Source organism: Scyliorhinus canicula, chromosome 13 (genome assembly GCF_902713615.1).
Source record: "Scyliorhinus canicula chromosome 13, sScyCan1.1, whole genome shotgun sequence".
Classification (NCBI taxonomy): domain Eukaryota; kingdom Metazoa; phylum Chordata; class Chondrichthyes; order Carcharhiniformes; family Scyliorhinidae; genus Scyliorhinus; species Scyliorhinus canicula.
In genome coordinates, this window is record NC_052158.1 from 69,907,339 (window position 1) to 69,932,282 (window position 24,944).

At 44.5% G+C, this 24,944-nt stretch overlaps 1 protein-coding gene across 2 annotated transcripts in view; it reads right to left on the minus strand.

The window, feature by feature from the left end:
• The window catches only part of LOC119976787 (S-arrestin-like), a 73,166-nt gene that overhangs the window by 20,600 nt on the left and 27,622 nt on the right, over window positions 1-24,944 (minus strand). For both annotated transcript variants that reach the window (XM_038817571.1, XM_038817570.1), the window contains 8 exons: window positions 24,051-24,095; window positions 17,409-17,605; window positions 16,625-16,684; window positions 12,526-12,593; window positions 9,909-10,044; window positions 7,236-7,320; window positions 2,855-2,927; window positions 1,236-1,373 (listed from right to left, as the gene is read on the minus strand). In XM_038817571.1, the coding sequence (XP_038673499.1) occupies window positions 1,236-1,373; window positions 2,855-2,927; window positions 7,236-7,320; window positions 9,909-10,044; window positions 12,526-12,593; window positions 16,625-16,684; window positions 17,409-17,605; window positions 24,051-24,095 (802 nt within the window). The remainder of the gene's footprint in view (window positions 1-1,235; window positions 1,374-2,854; window positions 2,928-7,235; window positions 7,321-9,908; window positions 10,045-12,525; window positions 12,594-16,624; window positions 16,685-17,408; window positions 17,606-24,050; window positions 24,096-24,944) is intronic.

Sequence of the window (24,944 nt, forward strand, 5' to 3'; positions counted from 1 at the left end):
GGAGACTTCAATCGGAAATCCCATTGACAAGCTGCGGGAGGAGAGAATCCTGCCACCAGCGAATGGGGCGACACCGAGAAACACACAGCTGGGGTTCCCGGAGAATCCCACCCATAGTCTATATCGTCATTGGTACAAGGCCATATGATAATAGAGCACGGAGAGAGATCGTTTTCAGGGAGAGCATTATGTAGAGACTGTAAATAGCATAATGTTAAATAAAATATAGTTTTCTAACAAGATCATTTCAAGCCTTATCAGTAAATCCATGATCTGACTATCACACACTGGATCAAAACCAACAGTAACAGACATGGAAGATTTTGGACCAAGAGGGATAGTGGCAGCAGGGATGCAACTTTTGCTGGGTGACAGAAAGCAGATGATGAACTGTTGGTTTTTGGACGGGAGGAAATTACATAGTGGCGTTCCCCAGAGTTAATACCACCACTTTCCTCGATCTGTATTACCGAACCAGATTGACAGTGACACAAAGAGTTGTGAACTACGATAGCGATGAGCTTCAAGAGGACTTAGACAGGTTGGTGGGATGGGTGGACAAAGGACAGATGAAATTTAACTCAAAGAAGTGAGGCATGATTCCTATTGGTGGGAAGAATGAGGAGAGGTAAAACAAAGGATACAATTCCAAAGGGGCGCAGGATCCGAGCGAGGCTGAGTATTATCACTAAAGGTGGCATGCCAGAATGAGAATACAGTTAGTAAAACATACCCCATATTTGGCTTTATAAACAAGGGGAAGAAGTGTCAAGACAAGGAAGTTATGATAAATCTGTAAAACAAACAGATTCAATCAAGGCCTTCAAAAGAGAATTGTATAATTATTTGAAATTAAATGTTTGCAGGGCGAGGAAAAGGCAGCGAGTGAGATGAGATGAATTGCACTTCCAGAGAGCCAGCATTTACTCGAAAGGTCAAATACCGTCCTTCTGTGCAGTAACCATGATCTGATTGTATGCTCCCACCCCTGCCACTCTGCCAATGTCTCTGCTGTTAATTGTCAGCCAGTCAGCCCAGACTGCTGTCATCCAGGCCAAGATAGTGCAGTCTGAAGCTGATCTATCTTGTCCCAGAGCCACCTGAGCTCCCTCATTTACATCTACCTCCCTTCTTCCCCGAGTAAATATACCCTCCTTCCATCTTTCTTTCCATACCCACTCCTTTTCTCACATACTCCATCGCTTTCCCTCCCCAAGTCAAACAGATTCCCTTACATGGTGGAAGAAGCCAGGTTAGTGTCCTCCTGTTTGATCCGGCCATCAAGGGCAATGCCATGCTTGTTGCTGTTGTCGGCCATTAATGGCAAGAGCACATAGGTCTTAGAGAAGTTGGAACCTGAAGCAATTTGGTCACTGAGTAAAGAAAAAATATTCATATTTAGAAACGCGAACCTAATCAAGGAAAATATCCTCCATTCTACAACACATCCAGTCAATACCTTTCTGAATACTGTTTGCCAAACTGCGAGAGTTCCTCACCACCCTGAGCTACATAGAGAAAGGCGTGTTGGACACACTGAACTCACAGGTATTCAGACAATTGTGTTGTATCCACAGAATACATGACAATCATGTCCTTTATTTAACCACTTTCTATCCAGTCCCAAACCCAGATGGGTGAGACTTTGGATGATTGACAGTACACTGGGGATAAAAATTCCCACTGTGCAGGATTTTCTCAATCTGTTGACCCTTCAAAGACTTTAAACTGTCTTCAATACTTAAGGATCACCAAAACAAAACAAAACAGGGGCATCTAGTTGAAAACCAGAGTTGTGGTCACTCTAACATGGTCAGGCTGGTTTCTTGCACTATACTGCGTGAGAATGGTGATGATCTGTGTTCATCAAATAGGGAATATTATCTTGGGAGTATCCTCTCAAAAGAACACAATCTCATCCAGCTCATTGTCCACATTGTACAGGGCTGATGGGGATAACATGGGACTTTAATTTGTGATTATAGAAATGCTGTCAGTGGGTTCTTTCACTACTACCTAAACACATCCCAGGGTTGAATTTCTATCGGGGTTTCTCCTGATCTACTACTGTTACTTCAACTGAAATCCCAGAGGAACAGCGGCATTGCTCTGTTGCTTCAGAGTTTCCACCAACCCCTCATCAAACCAATAGCAGGAGACTGCTGCGCAGGAATAATAGACCAGTCAACCTTTGAACTGGGATTGGGTGGACTGGAATGTTCCATCTGATATAGTGGTCATCTGTGGCACTTCAGCAACTCAAAGCACGGTAGCATGGTGGTTAGCATAAATGCTTTACAGCTCCAGGGTCCCAGGTTCGATTCCCGGCTGGGTCACTGTCTGTGCGGAGTCTGCACGTCCTCCCCATGTGTGCGTGGGTTTCCTCCGGGAGCTCCGGTTTCCTCCCACAGTCCAAAGATGTGCGGGTTAGGTGGATTGGCCATGCTAAATTGCCTGTAGTGTCCTAAAAAGTAAGGTTAAGGGGGGGGGGGGGTTGTTGGGTTACGGGTATAGGGTGGATACGTGGGTTTGGGTAGGGTGATCATTGTTCAGCACAACATCGAGGGCCGAAGGGCCTGTTCTGTTCTGTGCTGTACTGTTCTATGTTCAAAGAGTAATAACTGATCTGCAAACCATCTATTGCAACTTTACCATCCAGGCATTTCAGGAGGAGCAAGTCCATACTACAGGGCTCCAAGCACTACAGAACTCCCATGTCCCAGACATTCTACAGGGCTCCTGTCATCCTATGGAAGTCTAGGCTGTCCCACATAGTTCAGATCACTCCAAGGGGTTCTTATCGTCCAGATCACCCACTGAGGCTCCCCTCGTGCTACAAGAGTGCGTTACTTACTCTGCTTCCTCCACAGCAACCTCCTCGACATATCTGTCATTCGAGTACAGCACCACATTAGTTGCTTGTATGACTGAGAACAAAGAAAATATATCAAGACCCATTAAACACAGTATTTGTAGCTGGAAAAATCTTTCACATTCTGACTCAAAAGGCCTTATTTTAACTCGGTGTAAGTGAATGGGTTTCAAGTGAGTTAGAATTAAGCTCTTTGCAAAGTTTCATTATTTGTCGAGGATATGAAATGAAATGAAAATCGCTTATTGTCACGAGTAGGCTTCAATGAAGTTACTGTGAAAAGCCCCTAGTCGCCACATTCCGGTGCCTGTCCGGGGAGGCTGGTACGGGAATCGAACCGTGCTGCTGGCCTGCTTGGTCTGCTTTAAAAGCCAGCGATTTAGCTGAGTGAGCTAAACCAGCCCCTGGTTTACCAGGATATAAAATAAACCAGGCTAAACCAGGATATAAAATAAGGGGGGTGGGTTATATTTCTACAGGGGCAGTATACGTTAATTAACATGCAGAACGGTAAACAGATACATTTACATTACATTTTTTTACGTTTGAGGCAGTACATTTCGGTAGGAAAAATGAGGCAACCACGTCCTGCTTTGATAATAAGAGTCTAAATGGGGTAGGAAACAGATGGATCTGGGGGGTACAGATACATAAATCATGAAAAGTAGTGATGCAGGTTAATAAGACCAATCAAAATGTAATAAAAATACTGGGGCTCATTTCTAAACAAACTGAATTGAAAAGAACCTTTGACAGGGTCTGGTTTAGCTCAGTGGGCTAGACAGCTGGTTTGTGATGCAGAACAAGGCCAGCAGCGCGGGTTCAATTCCCGTCCTAGCTGAGAATTCTGAATTCTCCCTCTGTGTACCTGAACAGGCGCTGGAATGTGGCGACTCGGGGCTTTTCACAGTAACTTCATTGCAGTGTTAATGGTAGTCTACTTGTGACAATAAAAAGATTATTATTATTATTAGTGCTTACTTGGAGTACCCTCTGAGGGCAGTTTCACACAATAAATGTCGAAGCATTGAAAAAGGTACAAATAATTTCCAGAATATGAAGGGAATATTTGCATTCATATAGCGCCTTTCACAACCTCTGGGCACCCCAAAATGCTCTTCAGCCAATGAAGCATCCTTTGAATTGTAGTTACTGTTATAATGTAGCAAATAAGGCAGCCAATTGGTACCCAGCAGGCAACCGCAAAGAGCAATGTGATAGTGACCAGATAATTGTTGCTTTAATGTGTTGGTTGGGGGATAAAGGTTGAGCAGGAGACCGGGATACCTCCCCTTCATTGAGTTAATGCCGGGGGATCTTTTGCACCCGTTTCAGAGGGCAGATAGGTTTAACATCCCAGCAGGAAGATGCATTCCCTGAGTACATCATTGGACTGGCCGCTGGGATCGGAGTGCTCAAGCCTCTGGAGGGAAACTTCAATCCACTCAGCCACAGCTAACACCAAATTCTGGAAACAAATCAGAATTGAAATTAAAATGGAATGATACCAGGAAAGGCAGAACAAATTGAAGATCTCCCCTCTGGGAAAGAGAGGGCTGAGGGGTGACCTTATTGAAATCTTTATTCTGAAAATGTTTGCTGAAGTAGATGTAGGGAAGCTGGACCCATTGAGGGAGAGATCAGAATTGGAGCCATAAATATAAAGTCATCTCATAGGGAATTCAGAAGAAACGTCTTTACCCAAAGAGTGGCTTGAATGTAGAATCTGCTACCACATGGAGTAGTTGACGTGAATAGCTTTGATGTTTTAGAAGCAAGAAGAAAAAAAAGAGTAGAGGGAGATGTTGACAGGGTTAGCTACAGAAATGTGGGAGCAGTCTCTTGTAGAGCATAAATGGAGCTGTGGGCTGAATGGCCTTTTCACTGCTGCCAGTACCATACCATTCTCTGTACAGAGGTGAGAAGGTAAGGAAGGAATTGTGAGTTGTATATCCGTGTCTGGATTGGACTAGTTCGTACCTGAAAACTGTTAGGTTTCTACAGTGGTTGTATCCAAGATGTGTCCAAAGTAAGATACATCAATAGTGCCTATACTGCACTGCCACCTGCTTACTCTTTCTAGTTGTCACTTGCTGTCAGCCTCTTCTCCTGTTGCCATGTGATGGTGTACATCACGATACTCATTAGGGAGGCACTGTTTAACAAGGGCTCATTAGTTAGCACTGTTTACTCAGGGATTCACCAGTCCACTGCTGTTTCACTAATCCCAGAATGTTCAATCAGAAGTATGTTAGTAAACACTATTCACAAGAAACACACTAGTTAACACTGTACTCGAAGATTCATTAGATAGCATTGTTTACATAGAACATACAGGGCGCGATTCTCCGCCCCCCACGCCGGGTGGGAGAATAGTGGGCGGGCCTCCCGACATTTTTCACGCCCTCCCGCTATTTTCCCCTCCCCACGCCCGACCCACGCCACGAATCGCCGCTCGCCGTAAAAAACGGTGAGCGGCGATTCTCCGAGGCTGATGGGCCAAGCGGTCGGGCCTTCACGCCCGTTTCAACACGGCAGCAAACACACCTGCTCGCTGCAATCGTGAAACGGCCGCCAGATGCCCGTTTGGGGCATCTGGGGGCCCGATTGGCATGGCAGTACCACGGTCGTGCCAAGGGGGGCATAGGCCCACGATCGGTGCCCATTGATCGCGGGCCGTGCGTCTGTGACGGACGCACTCTTTTCCCTCCGCTGCCCCGCAAGATCAAGCCGCCATGTCTTGCGGGGCGGCTGAGGGAAAAGACAGCAACTGCGCATGCACGGCCGACATCATCGGCCGCGTCAGCCGGCGTGACGCTTGACATGCAGCCTTTACGACCGTCGTCAAGGCCGCGCCGCCATGACGCACGGGGCCGCGCTCCTAGCCCCGCCCGGGGGGGGAGAATCGGCCCCGGAAGTGGGCGTGAAGGCTGCCGTGGGTCACAGCCTGTCCCACGGCAGCCTTTACGATTCTCCGCATTTGCGGAGAATCTTGCCCACAGTGCGGAAGGAGGCCATTCGGCCCATTGAGTCTGCACCAACCCACCTAAGCCCTCACTCCCACCCTATCCCCGCAACCCAGTAACCTTTGTGGACACTAAGGACAATTTAGCATGGCCAATCCACCTAACCTGCGCATCTTTGGACTGTGGGAGGAAACCGGAGCACCCGGAGGAAACCCACGCAGACACGGGGAGAACGTGCAGACTCCGCACAGACAGTGACCCAGCGGGGAATCGGACCGAGGACCCTGGCGCTGTGAAGCCACAGTGCTAGCCACTTGTGCTACGAGACTCACTGGTAAGAACTGTTTACCCACCTTTTAACGTACTCAGTGAATCACTAGTTAGCACTATTTACTCCGAGACTCACAAATTGAACATTGTTTACTCAGGGACTGATTAGTTAGCGCTGTTCACCCAAACATATCTTGATGGGATTATTAGGTTTAAGAGTTTAAGTGTTGCTAAATAACTTTTACCCACAGTATAATTTCTTGCTAATTCATATTGCAAAGTTAGGTAAGAATATCACTTTGTGCAACAGTTTTGGAAGTCAGTGAAAGGGATTAATAATCTCAGAGGGGAAGTGCTGTTTATTTTTTATTTTGTTCTTGGGACATAGGCAGCTTGCTACCCGACTGTAATGGCTTTGAGAAGCCGAGATCCTTCTTCTCTGTGCGTGACATTATTTACATGTTCATGGGGGGGTTGTTGGGTTACGGGTATAGGGTGGATACGTGGGTTTAAGTAGGGTGATCATTGCTCGGCACAACATCGAGGGCTGAAGGGCCTGTTCTGTGCTGTACTGTTCTATATATTCTTGAACGTCACAATGCTTTGCACCACTGAGTCCCTTGAGAGGCCCTAAGGATGGTAAGAGTCAACTCTACAGTATGGGTTGGGCAGCACGGTGGCACAGTGGTTAGCATTGCTGCCTACGGCGCTGAGGACCCGGGTTTGAATCCCGGCCCTGGGTCACTATCCGTGTGGAGTTTGCACATTCTCCCCGTGTCTGCGTGGGTTTCGCCCCCACAACCCAAAGATGTGCAGGTTAGGTGGATTGGCCACGCTAAATTGCCCCTAAAATTGGAAAAAATAATTGGGTACTCTAAATTTAAAAGAACATTTAAAAAAAACTCTACAGTATGGGACTACGACTGGACCAGATACGAATGGCAAGTTCACCTCCCCAGGGTGCCAATTATGTTATTATGGCTATTTTGTGGTCCCTTTTCCGATATCAGCCCAAAAATGACCAGGTTTATAAAATTCAATTTTACAACTTGCTATGATGGGATTTGAATTCATGACCCCCAAGTTGAAAGTCCATAACCACGATAAATGACTTTACTTTAGGATACCTGATACTTTGACGCTCTTCACACACTTGTTAGAATTATTATTCACTTCAATATCAACACTGATGGGCTCCCCGTGGTAATATATCTGAGGAATGAAAATCAACATTAGTTTAAAGGTTGTCCTTTGCTTTTCACTTTCTCCCTCTTTCAGGAAACTTAGCTTCCCAGATGCTGCCCTGCTCTAGTGCCTCATCCAAGTCGCGTCCTTCATATCTGAGCCTAGTGAGTCTCTCAAGGCTACCCAGCTGCCAGGACATCACAACCAAGCCCAATTCTATCCTCACTTCAGGCTCATGATCACAACTGTAAGAAGCATTAGATAGTGACTGGGAACAGGCAATCAAGCAGAATTCTTCCCTCCATAACCCAGCGGCACTCAGGCTAATTGAGGTGCCCCAACCATTACTGCCTGAAACTTTGGTTCAGATCTGAGATCTCTTGTGGCTCAGTTGGAAGTTAGATTTATCAACCAAGCTATTGGGGCCATACATACTCTTTGAAGAGTTGTCAGCACCTGTTTATGTGGGTAGCTTTCTTAATGAGACGAGAGGGAAGGGTGAGAGAGTTACAACCAAGATATAGGATATGGAACAAGGAGATCAAAATGGCTTAGAACACTGCTATTGCACTGTGGGAATTCGGTTTGGGTGTAACCATGGGAGATAAGGGAAGCAGCCATCTTTGTGAGGGACAGACTGGTGCAATGGGTTCCACTGCTTTACAACATTCAGAAAAGATGACGGTCGATCCTTTCTGACATGCTTGTCGTAGACAAATTGGCCCACAGTTCAAAAATCCTCCTTGCTCCAAACTGATGCTACATGGGTGGGGGAGGGAGGGGGCATTGCATGTAGTAGTTGGCTGATTGAAGAAATCAAAGGATGCCTGCCACAATTCCGTACAAAAGAATTAACAAGAAAAATTATTAGGTTTAAAAAGTAGGGGTTTTGAAGAAAATGTATCATACAAGCTTTTTTAAAAAATAAATACAAGCACTGAGGTAACAGGAGGTTAACATACTGTGAGCTGAGCTTTGCTATAATGTTCTTCATGGCTGCAAGTTATAAGCAATTTAGTAGCGTATCTGAGCATTCAATAAAGACTGGACAACCATTGTGTCTGATTCTTTGATTCTCTAATGTGAAAGAGTAATACTGAACTAAAAGAAACTGAGGCAGAGACACAGTCAGTCATAAAGACTGTAAAGTCAGTCAGATTTTTTAAAATTGGAAAGCTGTGAGGTTAAGCTCTGCTTCAGTATTGAGGGAGAAAATAGAAATGTGGTTTAGAGAGATTTTGTTTAAGCTAGTGTTATGGGGAAGCATGGTCATTATTTTCTATTATGACACCAAAAGAAGTTGGGTGGTATTCTCCGCTCCCGGGACTAAGTTCCCGCGCCGTTGTGAACGGCGTCACTTCGGCGCGAACAGGGCCTGGGCACGACCTATTCTGGCCCCAACAGGGGACCAGCACGCCGCTGGAACGGTTCACACGCGGGTTGGCGCAGCACCCATTTGGCGCCGCGTAAGGAGGCTGGAGCGGCGCCTCCCACAGTCCAAACACGTGCAGGTTAGTTGGATTGGCCATGCTAAATTGCCCTTCATGTCCAAAAAGTTAGGAGGGGCTATTGGGTTATGAGGATAGGGTGGAAGTGAGGGGTTAAGTGGGTCAGTGCAGATTCGATGGGCCAAATGGCCTCCTTCTGCACTGTATGTTCTATGTGATGTGTTATCTCTGCTGGTCTAACATCGACTGCAACTGGATGCAGCAAAACAAAAAACAGGCTTCCGACACAGGAGATGGTCCAACACTGTTTTATTGAACCTGTTGATTGCTGTACATAATCTGCTGTGGGTTGACACTCTATTAACCTAACTGATAACCTGATACTGGCTTGACCAGACTAGCTCTCTACCACATGGCGATGATGTTCATTGGCCTGTGCACTGTGACTATCTCCCTAGCCGCGTCCTGTGAGAGAGGGAGAGCCTTAATGTGGGCTTTATAGTGGTGGTGTCTTGTCTCGTGATTGGTTGATTTGTGTCATATGTGTTCATTGGTTATCCTGTGTGTCAATCACTGCCTGTCTGCATCTCATGATATACATGAGTGGATATTATGACACTATGTATCTATGTATGTGCTACCAGACTCCTAAATGACCCTCTAATGGACTGACCTCATTAACTACACCCCTGTATGCTTCACCCGATGTCGGTGTTATGTAGTTACATTGTATTGCCCTATTATGTATTTTCTTTTATTTCCTTTTCTTTTCATGTACTTAATGATCTGTTGAGCTGCTCTTAGAAAAATACTTTTCACTGTACCTTGGTACACGTGACGATAAACAAATCCAATCCAATGATACCAAGGCTTAAATTACGAAGACAGGTAACAAAAACCTGGATTGCATTGCTCTGCATCTTGAATGTAGGGGTTTATTTGATGGGGGAATGAAGAAATGGGAATATAATCTTAAAATGAGTGCTGGGCCATACACCAGTGAAAAATGAAGTTGCGATGCAGAGCAGCCATGATCTAATGGAATGGGGAGTGACCTGTTCCTCTTTCCCATCTTCCTTCTGGTTCACATTTTGAAACAGATTTTCCTCACCAGTCAAAGAGTGACGGATGGTTTGGTTAGTACCTCCGGTCAGGTGTCTCCCTCACCTCTTTATTCAGAGATGCGGTCAGGTGGAGTGGCTGGTCTGACATTAGGAAATGCTTGCTGATATGGCCAGTTGGCTTCGGCCCAGTTTGATCTGGAGCATATTGCACTTTACGGATAGTCAGTTGCACAGAGCTTCTGGAAAAATAAAGAGGGATAAGAAGATCAGTGAGCACCGACAAGTTCACAGAAAACATGACTTGCACTAAAATTTTAAAAATATATATCATGAATGTTGCTGGAATGTCATAAAAACCTCACTGGCACAGTGTTTAGCACTGCTGCCTCACAACGCCAGGGACCGGGTTTAATTCCAGCCTTGGGTGACTGTGTGGAATTTGCATGTTCTCCCCATGTCTGCGTAGGTTTTCTCCGGGTGCTCTGTTTTCCTCCCATAGTCCGAATATATTCAGGTTAGGTGGATTGGGCATGCCACAATTACCCCTTTGTGTCCAAAATTGCAGATTTGGTGGGGTTATGGGGATGGGGCAAGGGGTGCAGGGGGATGGGTGGGACTATCGGAGGGTCGGTGCAGACCCGATGGGCCAAATGACCTCCTTCTGCACTTTAGGGATTCTAGAATTCACAGATGTCATGCAGAGAATTGACTTGCCATCTTTACCTGGCCTGTCAGTCCATGTTGTGTGGTTGACTCTTAACGCCCTTACATATCCACATCAAGAGAATAAACTATATACGAAATTAAACCACACAACAAAAAGCTGTATTTGTATGACGTCTTTAACATAGCAAAACAAGACACTTCACAGGAGTGTTATCAAAGAAAATTTGACATTGAGGCACATAAGGCGTTTTTAGGGTATATGGCCGAAAGCTTGGCGAAGGAGGTAGGCTTTATGGAGTGTTGAGGAAAGAGAATTAGGAGGTGGAAACATTTAGGGAGGGAGTTCCAGAGCTTAGGGCCTTGGCAGCTGAAGGTGCACCAGTCAATGGGGTGGTGATTAGAATTGCACACTTTAAGTTCCCTGCACATTGTTCCATCAAACACTCCCTGGGCAGGTATAATATGGGATAGATACAGAGTCAAGCTCCCTCTGCACTGTCCTAACACATCTCACTGTCCTTACAATATTCCTCAGCTACATGCTGAAGAGATCAATGGGGCATTTTTCCTTTACTCACACCACGATGTGAATTGCTGATTGAATGACCATTGTCGGTGCTGAATTAGGCATGATCTAGTTTTGCTGTGAATGTTACTAGCACTAACTTTTTTTTCCATTTAAAGTGGGCTGCATTTGACCATAGTCTCTGTGGTGAAAGGTTAATGGCTAATACCACCCCCTCTATTACCAAACCCTCAATTTACTGACAAATGAGGCCCAGTGAGTGCTTCACACTATACAGGTAGCAACAGGTAGTTTATAGCAAGGATTCACAAAAGGCTTGCTGAGTGGCAGCTCACAACTCTATGTATCTGCCCATCACTGATCCACTCTGAACTGCTAATACTCAAACCATTAATTGAGTAGTAAGAAGTCTTACAACACCAGGTTAATGTCCAACAGGTTTGTTTCAAATCACTAGCTTTCGGAGCGCAGTTCCTTCATCAAGTAAATCATTCACCTGATGAACAAACTGTGCTCCGCAAGCTAGTGATTCAAAAGAAACCTGTTGGACTTTGACCTGGTGTTATAAGACTTCTTACTGTGCCCACCCCAGTCCAATGCCGGAATCTCCACATCATTAATTGAACAGATTGCTGCAACCAATTGAACATAAGAACATAAGAACTAGGAGCAGGAGTAGGCCATCTGGCCCCTCGAGCCTGCTCCGCCATTCAATGAGATCATGGCTGATCTTTTGTGGACTCAGCTGCACTTTCCGGCCCGAACACCATAACCCTTAATCCCTTTATTCTTCAAAAAACTATCTATCTTTACCTTAAAAACATGTAATGAAGGAGCCTCAACTGCTTCACTGGGCAAGGAATTCCATAGATTCACAACCCTTTGGGTGAAGAAGTTCCTCCTAAACTCAGTCCTAAATCTACTTCCCCTTATTTTGAGACTATGTCCCCTAGTTCTGCTGTCACCCGCCAGTGGAAACAACCTGCCCGCATCTATCCTATCTATTCCCTTCATAATTTTAAATGTTTCTATAAGATCCCCCCTCATCCTTCTAAATTCCAACGAGTACAGTCCCAGTCTACTCAACCTCTCCTCATAATCCAACCCCTTCAGCTCTGGGATTAACCTAGTGAATCTCCTCTGCACACCCTCCAGCGCCAGTACGTCCTTTCTCAAGTAAGGAGACCAAAACTGAACACAATACTCCAGGTGTGGCCGCACTAACACCTTATACAATTGCAACATAACCTCCCTAGTCTTAAACTCCATCCCTCTAGCAATGAAGGACAAAATTCCATTTGCCTTCTTACAATTGGTTCAATTGTGCAGCATACAATTGGTTCAATTGTATGCTGCACAAGCCACAAAGCAATAAATTGCTGTGTTGGAAAAAAATAAATGGCTGTGTTACAGTGAACGTGTTTCAGATCCCACAACCTGGTGTTAGAGACTTGACTATTCTCACAGAATATGAAGGAAAAATAAGGGTCATTGCCTTCCAGAAAGCAACATATTCCTCCTTAATTACCTTTTGCGGATCTTTTCCTCCAGATTGTTTACGCAAAAAGTTACTACCTTGAATTCAACGTAACAAAGCTGCAGAGAAAGCAAATAGATCAGAGATCAGATTTATTCAACATAAAGGGTAGGTAGGTTACACGTTTGTGATTTATAATCCTTCTTGGGTGCAGATTAATTGGTGCTGGATCATTCTAGGTTACATAGAATTACACAGAATGTACAGCACACAGGTCATTCAGTTCAATGAGTCGTGCTAGAATTTATGTTCCAATTGAAGCCATGCCCACCCTTCCTTACCTAACATAGAAAATAAGGGCAAGAGAAGGTCATTTGGCTCTTCGAGCCTGCTCGGCCATTCAACGTGATCCTCTATCTCAACATCGTACTCCAGCACTCTCCCCAGACCCGCTGATACCTTTACAGTCTAGTAATCTATCTGTTTCCTTCTTAAATATATTCTGCGATTTGGCCTCCACAGTTTTCTGTGGTAGAGAATTCCACAGATTCACCACCATATCAGCGGAACACTCACATGCATATCTGGCATCCCCTTAAGTATATCTACACCTTTCACCTCAATTCCTCCTATGTAACAGCAGGTTTCAAATTCTTACCAATCTCTGGGTACAAAATATTCTTCTGAATGTGCTTTCTTTTTGACTACCTTATATCGATAATCTTTAGTTTACTCTTCCTCTCAAGTGAAAATGGAAACACTTTGGGCGCAATTCTCCGCACTCACGACGGTGCGGAGAATAGCGGGGTTCGTAAAATTTTACGGCCACGCTAGTCTGACGCCCTCCCGCTATTCTCCTCCACCCCCACGCCCGACTCCCGATACGAATCGCTGCCACCGTTTTTTTACGGCCAGCAGCGATACTCAGCTGGCCGATGGGCCGAGTTCCAAGCCCTTTACGGCTGTTTTTACGAACGGCAAACACACCTGGTCTGGCCGTTCGTAAAAACGGCCGTAAAGTGCCGATTTTTAAAACCATGGCACCGATTGGCACGGCAGTACCACGGCCGTGCCAAGGGTGCCATGGGCCCGCGATCGGTGCCCACCGATCGCGGGCAGCAGGTCCGATACCCGCGCACTCTTTGTCCTTCCGCCGCCCCGCTGTATCACTTCGCGGGGCGGCTGAGGGGCATCCCGGCCCGCGCATGCGCGGGTTTTGCGCAAATGCGCGATGACGTCATCCGCGCATGTGCGGGTTGGAGGCTTCCAATCCGCGCATGCGCGGCTGACGTCATGTGACGTGTCAGCTGGCGCAAACTCTGGCAAGCGGGCTTAACGAAATTCGTTAAGCTCGCGATGCCGGAGTTTACGGCGGCGGCATGCTAGCCCCGACCGGGGACCAGAATCGGTTCCCGGTCGGGGAGGGGGAGGCTGGCGTCAAACCCGCCCGGATTTGACGCCAGCCTTACGATTTCTCCCTCTCTGGGAGAATCGCGCCCTCTATCTGCGTCTACTCATAGAAAACCTTTTGTAATTTTAATGATCTCTATTTCGGCAGCACGGTAGCACAGTGGTTAGCACTATTGCTTCACAGCGCTTGGGTCCCAGGTTCGATTCCAGGCTCGGGTCACTGTCTGTGCGGAGTCTGGATGTTCCCTCGTCTGCGTGGGTTTCCTCCGGGTGCTCCAGTTTCCTCCCACAAGTCCCAAAAGATATGCTGTTAGGTAATTTGGACATTCTGAATTCTTACTCTGTGTACCCGAATAGGCGCCGGAATGTAGCGACGAGGGGATTTTCAAAGTAACTTTTCTAAAATAAATTTAGAGCACCCAATTCATTTTTTCCAATTAAGGGGCAATTTAGCGGGGCCAATCCACCTAGCCTGCACATCTTTGGATTGTGGATGTGAAACCCACGTAAACACAGGGAGAATGTGCAAAATCCACACGGACAGTGACCCAGAGCCGGGATCGCACCTGAGACCTCGGCGCCGTGAGGCTGCAGGGCTAACCCACTGCACCACCGTGCTGCCCCTTTTTCACAGTAACTTAATTGCAGTGTTAATGTAGGCCTACTTGTGATAATAATAAAGATTATTATTATTCAATCACCACTCACTGTTCCCTTTCTAAGCAAAATGAGAGCCAGCCTTTCCTAATTTGTATAACCTCACAGCTCTGCACCCAATTTTGCACCCTCTCCAGTGACTATGGGGCAGAATATGATGCCCTCCCCTCAGGTGAGTTTTATGGAAGGGTCATTTCATCAGATAGGAATGTAGGAACCAGGCACCCTTCCGCCACCACTCCAATTAAGTCTGGGTAGGAAAGGCACATGAACGGTCTTTCGCCTCACCCGTCGCCAAGACATCACTGCAGGAGTTCCTCAGGGTAGTGCCTTTGGCCCAACCATCTTCAGCTGCTTCATCAATGACCTCCCTTCCATCATAACGTCAGAAGTGGGGATATTTGTGGATGACTGCACAATGTTCAGCACCATTCGTGACTCCTCAGAACCTCACCACCTGGAGGTTCCCCTCCAAGTCATTCACCACCCTGACTTGGAAATATATCGCCGTTCCTTCACTGTCCCTGGGTCAAAACCCTGGAACCCTCTCCCTAACAGCACTCTGGGTGTACCTCCACTTCAGGCACTGCAGCGGTTCAAGAGGCAACTCACCACCACCTTCTGAAGGACAACTAGGGATGGGTAATAAATGCTGGCATAACCAGCACCGCCCACATCCCATAAATGAATAAAAAGTGTAAAAAGTGAGACTCCTTCGTGGGAAACTCATGTCCACTTAACGGCTTCATCCTGCCACTGCTAGTACTAATCCAGTGACCGACAGGGAACTCACCATGCTGGGAGCCCAGAAATCGAGGCCAGTTGTGCCTGCTTGTGGGTATCAGTGGGACAGTGAGGCAACCCTCATTGTTAGACACTCGGTGTCTGAGTCCATTACATCTCACAGGGGCTGTTAGTACTTAAACAGCTGGACAGGGGCTGTTAATGCTAATTAGTTTCTCAGAGTTAAGCTGCAGCAACTACCAGAGAAATCTAACTCGCCGTACGCATATCATTTATGTGTAGTCGTGAATGTGAACGTTAGCATTTTTCGCTGGTGAGGAACTTAATTCCGGTGAAAGGGCCTTTTAATAAGTATTCATGACTTTCTAATGCATGAGATAATGTTAGGAGACCCTATTTACTGGGAAGCTCAACCTGACTTTAAAGTGCGGAGAATTGCCAAAGTTCATCCCATTGACGGGTAACTGATTTTCAACTTCCTGCCAAGCTTTCTGTTGGTGGTGGGCCTGGAAGATTCCACCCCTTATGTTTATAAAATCTTTGTGTGTTCAATTTAATGCTAATCTTTTCTTGTAACCGCTTTGCCTCCCACATTGGCATATTCGATTCAATCTTGCACTTTCCATAACCTTCCTGGTTAACTGAATCATGCTCTTAACATTTGTCATAAGCCTCCTTTATCTGTTTAATTTGAACTGTTTTCTTCGCCATCCATGGAGCATTCGCCTTGGACATTCATTTGTTTCACTTGAAAGAGTTAAGTCTTATTTCTATCACTTCCCGGATCTGCATCACTTCTCCAGCCATGCTTTTACATGCACTTATCCTCTGGTTTCCGTTCTTATCAGCATCTGGCATTGGGGAAATTCCCTTAAGGTCTTTTTAAAAATCTTCTTCGCAACTCCTGAAATTCTGCCTGTATCGTTTTCCAATATGACTTCCGACTTTCCTTTCTGCTCACAGTACATCCACAGGGCAGCATGGTAGCACAGCAGTTAGCACAGTTGCTTCATAGCTCCAGGGTCCCAGGTTCGATTCCCAGCTTGGGTCACTGTCTGTGTGGAGGCTGCACATTCTCCCCCTGTCTGCATGGGTTTCCTCCGGGTGCTCCGGTTTCCTTCCACAGTCCAAAGATGTGCAGGGTAGGTAGGATTGACCAAAAAAGGTTCGGTGGGGTTACGGGGATAGGGTGAAGGTGTGGGGTGGGGTGGAGTTATGGGCTTAGGGTGCCCTTTCCAAGGGCCGGTGCAGACTCGATGGACCAAATGGCCTCCTTCTGCACTGTAACTTCTATGATTCTATTATCCTGCACTCACTCTGGAGAACTTTCAGATCTTACCTTGTCTGGCTCGTTGGGAGAGGGCTGAAGACATACAGAACAGGGCAGATGGTTTGGGAACTGTCAAAGGAAAATACATAAATGTTAATTGTGGCAGACAGGCAGTCTAGGGCTAAGAGCAGTAACATCACTTAGTTTGCATTCCTCTTCATGACTGTTCCCTCTAATTTTGATGCTTCACCCCAAGTCCTTATTCATCCAGTGACCTTTCTAGACAAGCTCCTTCACCCTAATTGGCCACATCACCTCCCTCACTGTGATTGCCTCACAGGTACTTGATTAACTTTGTGTGCCAAGCACTCCTTTTCACTCAATTACCTGGGAATTTCTATAAAACCTGAGCGTGTCTGAGGCCCAAATCCTGCTTCCATATCTGAGGAGTTATATTAACTTGGTGATTGGTCATTGGAAAGGGTCAAAGTTCATTTTGGTAGGAACGGCCATGATAAAATCAAGCTCTCTGTTTCACCAACACCTCCCACTCCTCCCAGCCGAAATCCTTCGCAACCAAAGTAATTTCTGTTGTTTTTAAAAAAAATTAAAGTATCCAATTCATTTTTTCCAATTAAGGGGCAATTTAGCGTGGCCAATCCACCTAGCCTGCACATCTTTGGGTTGTGGGGGCGAAACCCACGCAAACATGGGGAGAATGTGCAAACTCCACACGGACAGTGACCCAGAGCCGGGATCAAACCTGGGACCTCAGCACCGTGAGGCAGCAATGCTAACCATTGCGCCACCATGCTGCCCTATTTCTGTTGTTAATACTGGTTGCAGAACGCACCTCAAAGCAGAAGGGCAAAGCTTTGTCTCCAATCTTCCTTATCAGGCGTTCCTGCGCCTTGGTCAGGGGTTTTGCTTGCTCACCAGTCGGAGGGTACACCTGGACTGTGGAGACGTACAGGTCTCTATTAAATGCTTGCCCAATCATCCCTATGTCCTCTGGTCCATAGTGGAAGATGCAGCTCAATCTGCAATAAACTGAGGATAGATTAAGAGCATAAGATTAGAAAGATAGGAATCATTTAAATAAGAGGTGACAATGGGGAACTGTACAGTAGGTCAGTTGGGATCTTCAAGAAACAAGCGGGGCCAGTTTGTGCTGACTGTTTGTGCATCACTTCCTTCAATGAGCTCCAAAATGGCTGCCAGTCAGTGGCGTGCAGAGGTCTGGTGATGCCCGGGGCAAATCTTGATTGTATGCCCCAAAGACTCAAGTATAAGGTCTAATATACTGAGAAATATTATGAGAAAGGAAAACATTTTGAATATATAAACACAGATGAAACATGAAATAAACGCTTTATTCGATTTTAATATAAATCAATCAAATTTATTAAGTTCTTTTCCCCAAATGATACCTCCTGTCACAAAACACCTGAACTACTTCACTTTTTACATCAGCTGTGAGAAATTCTTTTTCAATGCTTATTAAAGCCAGGTTGGTCAGTCGCTCCTGTGACATAGAAGACCTCAGATATGTTTTTATTAATTTCAGTTTTGAAAATGACCTTTCACAGCTTGCGACTGAAAATGCGATTGTAAGCAGTAATCTGTATGAAACACACAGCGTCGGAAAGACATCCCTCCCATACTGCAGTAAAGACTCCAGAGCATCTTTAGGATCAAGGGGAACTCTATTCCCTCCAGCTCGAAGGAGCATCACAAAATCAATAATTTTGTCATATAACTGAATTGCAACCACATCATTATCATAATAATTTGCAAAGTCTGAACATTCCTTTTTTAATTTCTCTCTTTCTTGTTCATCTTCAATCACTCCTGAATTCAAGTTCAGAAGAAAAGAAAATCGGTCACTGAGTCTTTGAAGACGGACACTGCGGTCTTCAATTTCAGTTTTTAATCTGTTCACAATCTCTACCATTACTCTATTCATTTCTTCTTGTGCCGTCAGTCCACTATCTCTTGCTGACTCTCCAGGCATTATTCTTCTTCTCCTTGTTCGTGCAATTGGTATTCCCCAATTTTGACAATATTCATTGGCTAAATCTATTGCATTGTGGATAATTTCGTCATTCTTCAAATTCAAGATATGAATAAGTCCTCTCAGATCACAAGAAGCTTCATGGAACCCCATTTTCGGATCCTGCAAACGTTTTGAGACTTTATCCACTGATGATAAAACTGAGTACCAAAAATTTAATAAAGCTATAAACGGGAACTGTTGAATAGAGTTCAGTAGCGATCCTGCATCAGATTTAGTTTCCCTTGAAAATTCTCCTTCCAGCAGGTGTTGAAGGCTTGCAATAACGTTGTCACACTCTTCATGGATTACTTGCACAGCATCATGGCTGGAACTCCATCTAGTGTCACACTGTCTTTTCACAGTCCGAGTGACAAATGATTTTAACACTTCCCAACGAGAAGTAGATGAAGAAAAAAAAGTAGAGTTTTTCTAGAATGCCAAAAAATGTAACAACAACAGGTTGCACCTCACTTGCATGGACACAGGACAAATTGAGGCTGTGGTTCTCGCAGTTCACAAACACAGCTTTTGGGTTAACTTCAAGAATTTTTTGTTGAACACCTCCTCTCACTCCAGCCATAACTGCTGCGTTATCATATGCTTGACCACGACAGTCATTCATGGAAATTTTGTCTTCTTCCAATTTTTCCTGAAATTTATTTACCAGGCTGACTGCATCTTTCTTGTTGACTTGAAAAAATCCCAGAAATGTCTCCTTTATTTCTACTTTTCTGTTTTCATCAATATGAACGTAATGCAGAATTTCAGAAACCTGATCTTCATGGGCAATATCTGGAGTTGAATCCAGCATTATGCTAAAATATTTTGCGTCCTTAATTTCGGAAATTATATTTTTCTTGACAGTTTCACCAAGAAGATTGATTATTTCGTTTTGAATTCTGTTGGACAAGTAGGTGACACTTTTTGGTTTCTCTTTCCCTCTCTGCAAGTGTTTTGCTAAGATGTCATCATATTTGGCCAAAAGTCTGATTGTTGCTAGAAAGTTTCCTGTATTTTCACTGACTGTCTGCCCTGGCTCTGATAACCCAGATATTCCTTCTCCTCGATGTCCACGATAGGCCAGATTCTGTTTTGCCAGAAAGGATATAACCTCGACAATCCGTTCAGTTATAGCTTTCCATCTTTTCTTTTCAGCAGACATTTGCTGTTGAAGTTCAGCATCTATCGTAGTTGAATGATGGAGTCGAACTACAAGGTTCAGGTATTCCCTCATGTGAGCTCTATGAGAAGGGCTTTTCTCATGGCCAGGTATTGTTGGATTTAATTTTCTCCAAGTGGAGAAACCGTCTTCCTTTCCAAAGTTTGACACAGACAACAAATGCTCCTTTGAAAACAAAAAGCAAACAAAACAGTAGCATGCTTTCCGATATGGAGAGTATAACAACCATTTTCTCTCCACAATTTCTCTGTTTGTGGAAACTTTATCAAACCACTGTTTGGAAAATGATCTCCCATCCTTCTCAGCAAATGGACCACTTTTATTCTGATATCTTTCAGGGCCATGTTGTAATATTGTCATCTTCAAATGATCTGGAATCGGTTTCTTCAAACAGCCAAAATCGCTTCTTTGCAAAAATATGCAAATATCTTCTTTATTTTCTTCACATGGATCATCATCCTGACAACGAGACTGAGGAGAGAGAGTATTATGTTCTGACCAAGCTGAATCCGTATCAGAAAAATCCTTCTCTGCACCCACATCATCTTTTACTTCTCCAGGTTCTCCTACTTCTTCTTTACTTCTTTTTATCCATGCATCTAATGCCCCTCTTTGATGGGACTCTTCTTCGACTCTGGCCCTCTTTTTTTTCCTGTTCTGTGCTCCACTCGGTTGTACACGAAATACTCGTAACATTTCATTTTCTATCTCAAAAACCGTAAGACGCATGAGAAAATGGGAAGAAAATGGTAAACAATCGGTCAGTTGCAGACGGATAAACCATATTTCATTTCTTTGTTCCTTCGTATCAAATTATTTCACACTGATTCTCCACTGATAATTTTATGCAATTTATATCATAGACTTGCAAATTAGTGGTATCTGTATTCGAATATTAGCATGTTAAGGAATAAATGTCTCCTATTCCGAGATTAAATGCCATAGCAGTCCTCTGATCATCCAGGCTTCACTCTTACTACATCCCACGTAAATATTTCATTAAATATCGTCAAAAAACCTATAAAAACCGTAGTTGCACCTGATCTAGAGCTATTCACTGACCTAAGTAGGTAAAAGAACTAATCTAGATGCACAAAAAGCTGAAGAAAAGACGAGTTATGACTCGAGGAAACACAGGAACAAACAGCCACGTCTGCTTGTTGCTTTTGATGGTTGGACCACGTACATCATGCGCATGCGCGTGGGGGGGATGGGGAGAAGGACCATTTTCTCTAGACAAAAGGGTACACCATGTTAAAGGAATAAAGGGCTAACAACTGCCTCTGCAGTGTGGTGAGCCTCCAAAAATTGATTTATCACCGCTGAAATTTTAAAATTACTATCTTATTTCCTTCTCTGGGGCAGCATGGTGGCCTAGTAGTTAGCACTACTGCCTCACGGAACTGAGGTCCCAGGTTCGATCCCGGCTCTGGGTCAATGTCCGTGTGGAGTTTGCACATTCTCCCCGTGTCTGTGTTGGTTTCGCCCCCACAACCCAAAAAATGTGCAGAGTAGGTGGATTGGCCACGCTAAATTGCCCCTTAATTGAAAAAAATAATTGGGTAATCTAAATTTTAAAAAAAATTTTAAAAAAAAAAAAAAAAAATTTTTTTTTTTTTTCCTTCTCTGATTGGATGCCCCCATCCAATGGATGCCCGGGGCCAATGCACCGTCGCCCCCCCCCCCCTCTGCACGCCACTGCTGCCAGTGGAGGCCTGGGAAAAATATTCTACCTGCTTGTATGTTCTCCTCCTCAGCACTTGTTGCCCAAAACCACGGCATGCTAAAAGTGGAGTAATTTGCACACAAGCATGGACTATTTCCGAATGGTGAGGCAGTTATTTACAAATGTATCATTTATTGTAATCCGCTTGTGAAGTTAAAGGAATGCTAAACAAAAAGCAAAATTCAGGCCCTAACATTGAACTGTGAGATTGAGCAATTTAACCTTTAACGGGTCAGTCTGAATTTTCCTTGTACCGATAGAAATGCTCAACCTTTTGAATTCAATTTAAAAAGTATCTGGGCATAAAACCATTAAAAGGCGATCATGATTGTCCCTTAGGGAGGCAAACCTGCTGACCTTGCATACATGTGACTCCATCGCTACAACAAAACTGTTGACTCCAAGCTGTCCTGAAGTGATTGAGAAAGCCACTCGGCTGTATCAATAGAGCACCACCAATGGTTCAAGAAAGAAAGAAGAGCTTGTATTCCTGATGCATCTTTCACAAACTCAGAACATCCCCAAGTTTTTTTACAATATGGTGAAGCATAGTCACTGTTTTAACGTAGGAAACTCGGGAAGCCAATATGTGCACAGCATGGTCCCACAAACAGATGGTGCTGGAGCACGGCGACTCTCTCCGAGCTCTCTCATTCAGACCCTTTTCTTTTGCCTCTTATCACCGTTCTGACTTACTAAAACTCTTTTCCACTTCATATATAATTGCTCCACACTGTAACAAATCACCATTTGTTGATGTACCATTTGTCAATGTACTCTGTCGATTATCCTTTTTGTCTACTAAGTACGTACTGTGTACATTCCCTTGGCCGCAGAAAAATACTTTTCGCTGTACTTCAGTACTTATGACATTAAATTAATAAATTAATCAATCAATCAGTGATACTGATCACATAATCTGTTTCGGTGATGTTTGATTGAGGAACAAATATTGGCCAGGATACCAGAGAGAACTTTCCATGGGATATTTAATGTCTGTACCGGAGAGAACTTTCCATGGGATATTTAATATCCATTTTTCAGTTCAGATGGGGACTTGGTTTGATATCTCAACTAAAATATGGCACTTCCGATAATGCAACACTCAATCAAGAATTCCCATCACTGGCACCTTCTCAAGGCAAATAGCAAAGGGTAGTAAGTCCCAGCCTTGCTGACATCTTAACCTAAACACACAGGAACTTAAGAACTAGGAGCAGGAGTAGGCCATCTGGCCCTTCGAGCCTGCTCCACCATTCAATGAGATCATGGCTGATCTTTTGTGGATTCAGTTCCACTTTCCCACCCGAACACCATAGCCCATTATTCCTTTATTCTTCAAAAAACTATTTATCTTTATCTTGAAAACATTTAATAAAGGAGCCTCACCTGCTTCACTCGGCAGGGAATTCCATAGATTCACAACCCTTTGGGTGAAGAAGTTCCTCCTAAAATCAGTCCTAAATCCACTTCCCCTTATTTTGACGCTATGCACCCTAGATCTGCATTCACCCGCCAGTGGAAACAACCTCCCCACAAATATCCTATCTATTCCCTTCACAATTTTATATATTTCTAGAAGATCCCCCCGCATCCTTCTAAATTTCAACGAGGACAGTCCAGTCTACGCAACCTCTCCTCATAATCCAATCCCCTGAACTCTGTGATTAACCTAGTGAATCTCCTCTGCACACCCTCTAGCACCAGTACGTGCTTTCTCAGGTAAAGAGACCAAAACTGAACACAATATTCCAGGTGTGGCCTCACTAACACCTTATACAGTTTGCAGCAAAACCTCCTCAAGTCTTAAACTCTATCCCTCTCGCAATGAAGGACAAAACTCCATTCACCTTCTTAATCACCTGTTGCACCTGTAAACCAACTTTTTGCACTAGGACGCCCAGGTCCCTCTGCGCAGCAGCCTGTTTTAATATTTTATTATTTAAATAATGCTCCATTTTGCTGTTATTCCTACCTTGGGAATTAATAAGAATAAAATGAGTTGTTTTAAATTGATCAACACCTCCAGGGGCTGGTTTAGCACACAGGGCTAAATCGCTGGCTTTTAAAACAGACCAAGGCAGGCCAGCAGCACGGTTCAATTCCCGTACCAGCCTCCCCAAACAGGTGCCGGAATTTCATAGTAACTTCATTTGAAGCCTACTTGTGACAATAAGCGATTTTCATTTTTCATTTCATTAAACCTGTGACGAAAGGAGGGCCAGTAGGTGAGTAAATTAAATATTTGTCTTTAACAGCAGACATCAGAAGCTTTTGCTTCCAGGTCTCATTCTGTCTTGTCGCAGACAAACTCCGACCCACATCCCCTTTAAAGGCACGTTGAGTATTTGGGGGCTAAATTTTATTTGGTAATTTTTTCTGTAAGGACTCATGGTGTGAGGATTGGTAGCATCCCTGGTATAATTCTCATAGATCTCCTCCGATCTTTCCCAAGGGTCTCGTGACTGTGCGAACGGGTTCAATTCACAAGTGGAGAGAACCCTTTTCATCCTGCTGACGGCACAGAACTCACCCTTTTGCTCCTTTATGTAACCGGTGTCCACCAACAGCACGCCATCTACAGAGAGAAGCAGAATATTGGTTACGCCAACTTTAGGTGACCCCCATGTATCCCATAATGTCAATTTATAACTTCCCTCAAGCCCACTCAACCAGCCCTTCTCAACCCAAGATAAAGGTGTAAGGTGCAAATGCCAAGTCCACACAAGCGTGGACTACTTCCGAATGATGAGGCAGTTTTTACAAATGAGCCATTCATTTTAATCCGCTTGTTTATACACCAGCACCATGGACACAAATGAATTTGAGATTTGAGAAATCAGAGGTCCAGCACTGACATCCTGTTCCACACAGTATATGTGTGGCAGCTTTGCGTAAGGGCAGAATTGGTTTAAGCTATGGAGCTAGCCAGGGTTAAAATACTACCAGATGTTCATTGCATGTAGATGCTGACCACTTGAGTCAGGTACCAGAAGACAGCCAGTGCAAGTGGAACTTGTACCCCGAGAGCTAATATTTTCAGAGAGGAGGGAAAGAAATTAACATTCAGTCAGTCATGGAATCTTATAGCGCAGAAGAAAGTTCTTTGTTCCATCCTATATGTGGTCGCTCTTTGTAAAAGCTATCTAATTTGTCCCCCTCATTCACTCCTTTTCCATAACTCTAAAAAGTTTTCCTTTTCAGGTATCCAATTCCCTTTTGACAATTGCTGTTGAATCTGCCTCCAAGCATTTATTCCAGGTCACTACAGTTCACTGAGTAAGGAAACATCCTCTAGTCAACTTCTCTGGTTCTTTCACCAGTTGCATTAAATCTCTGGTTACTGACCCTTCTACCAGTGAAAACAGTTTCTTCTTACTCGTTCAAAACTGCTCAAAGTTGCAAACGCCATCAAATTGTCCTTTAA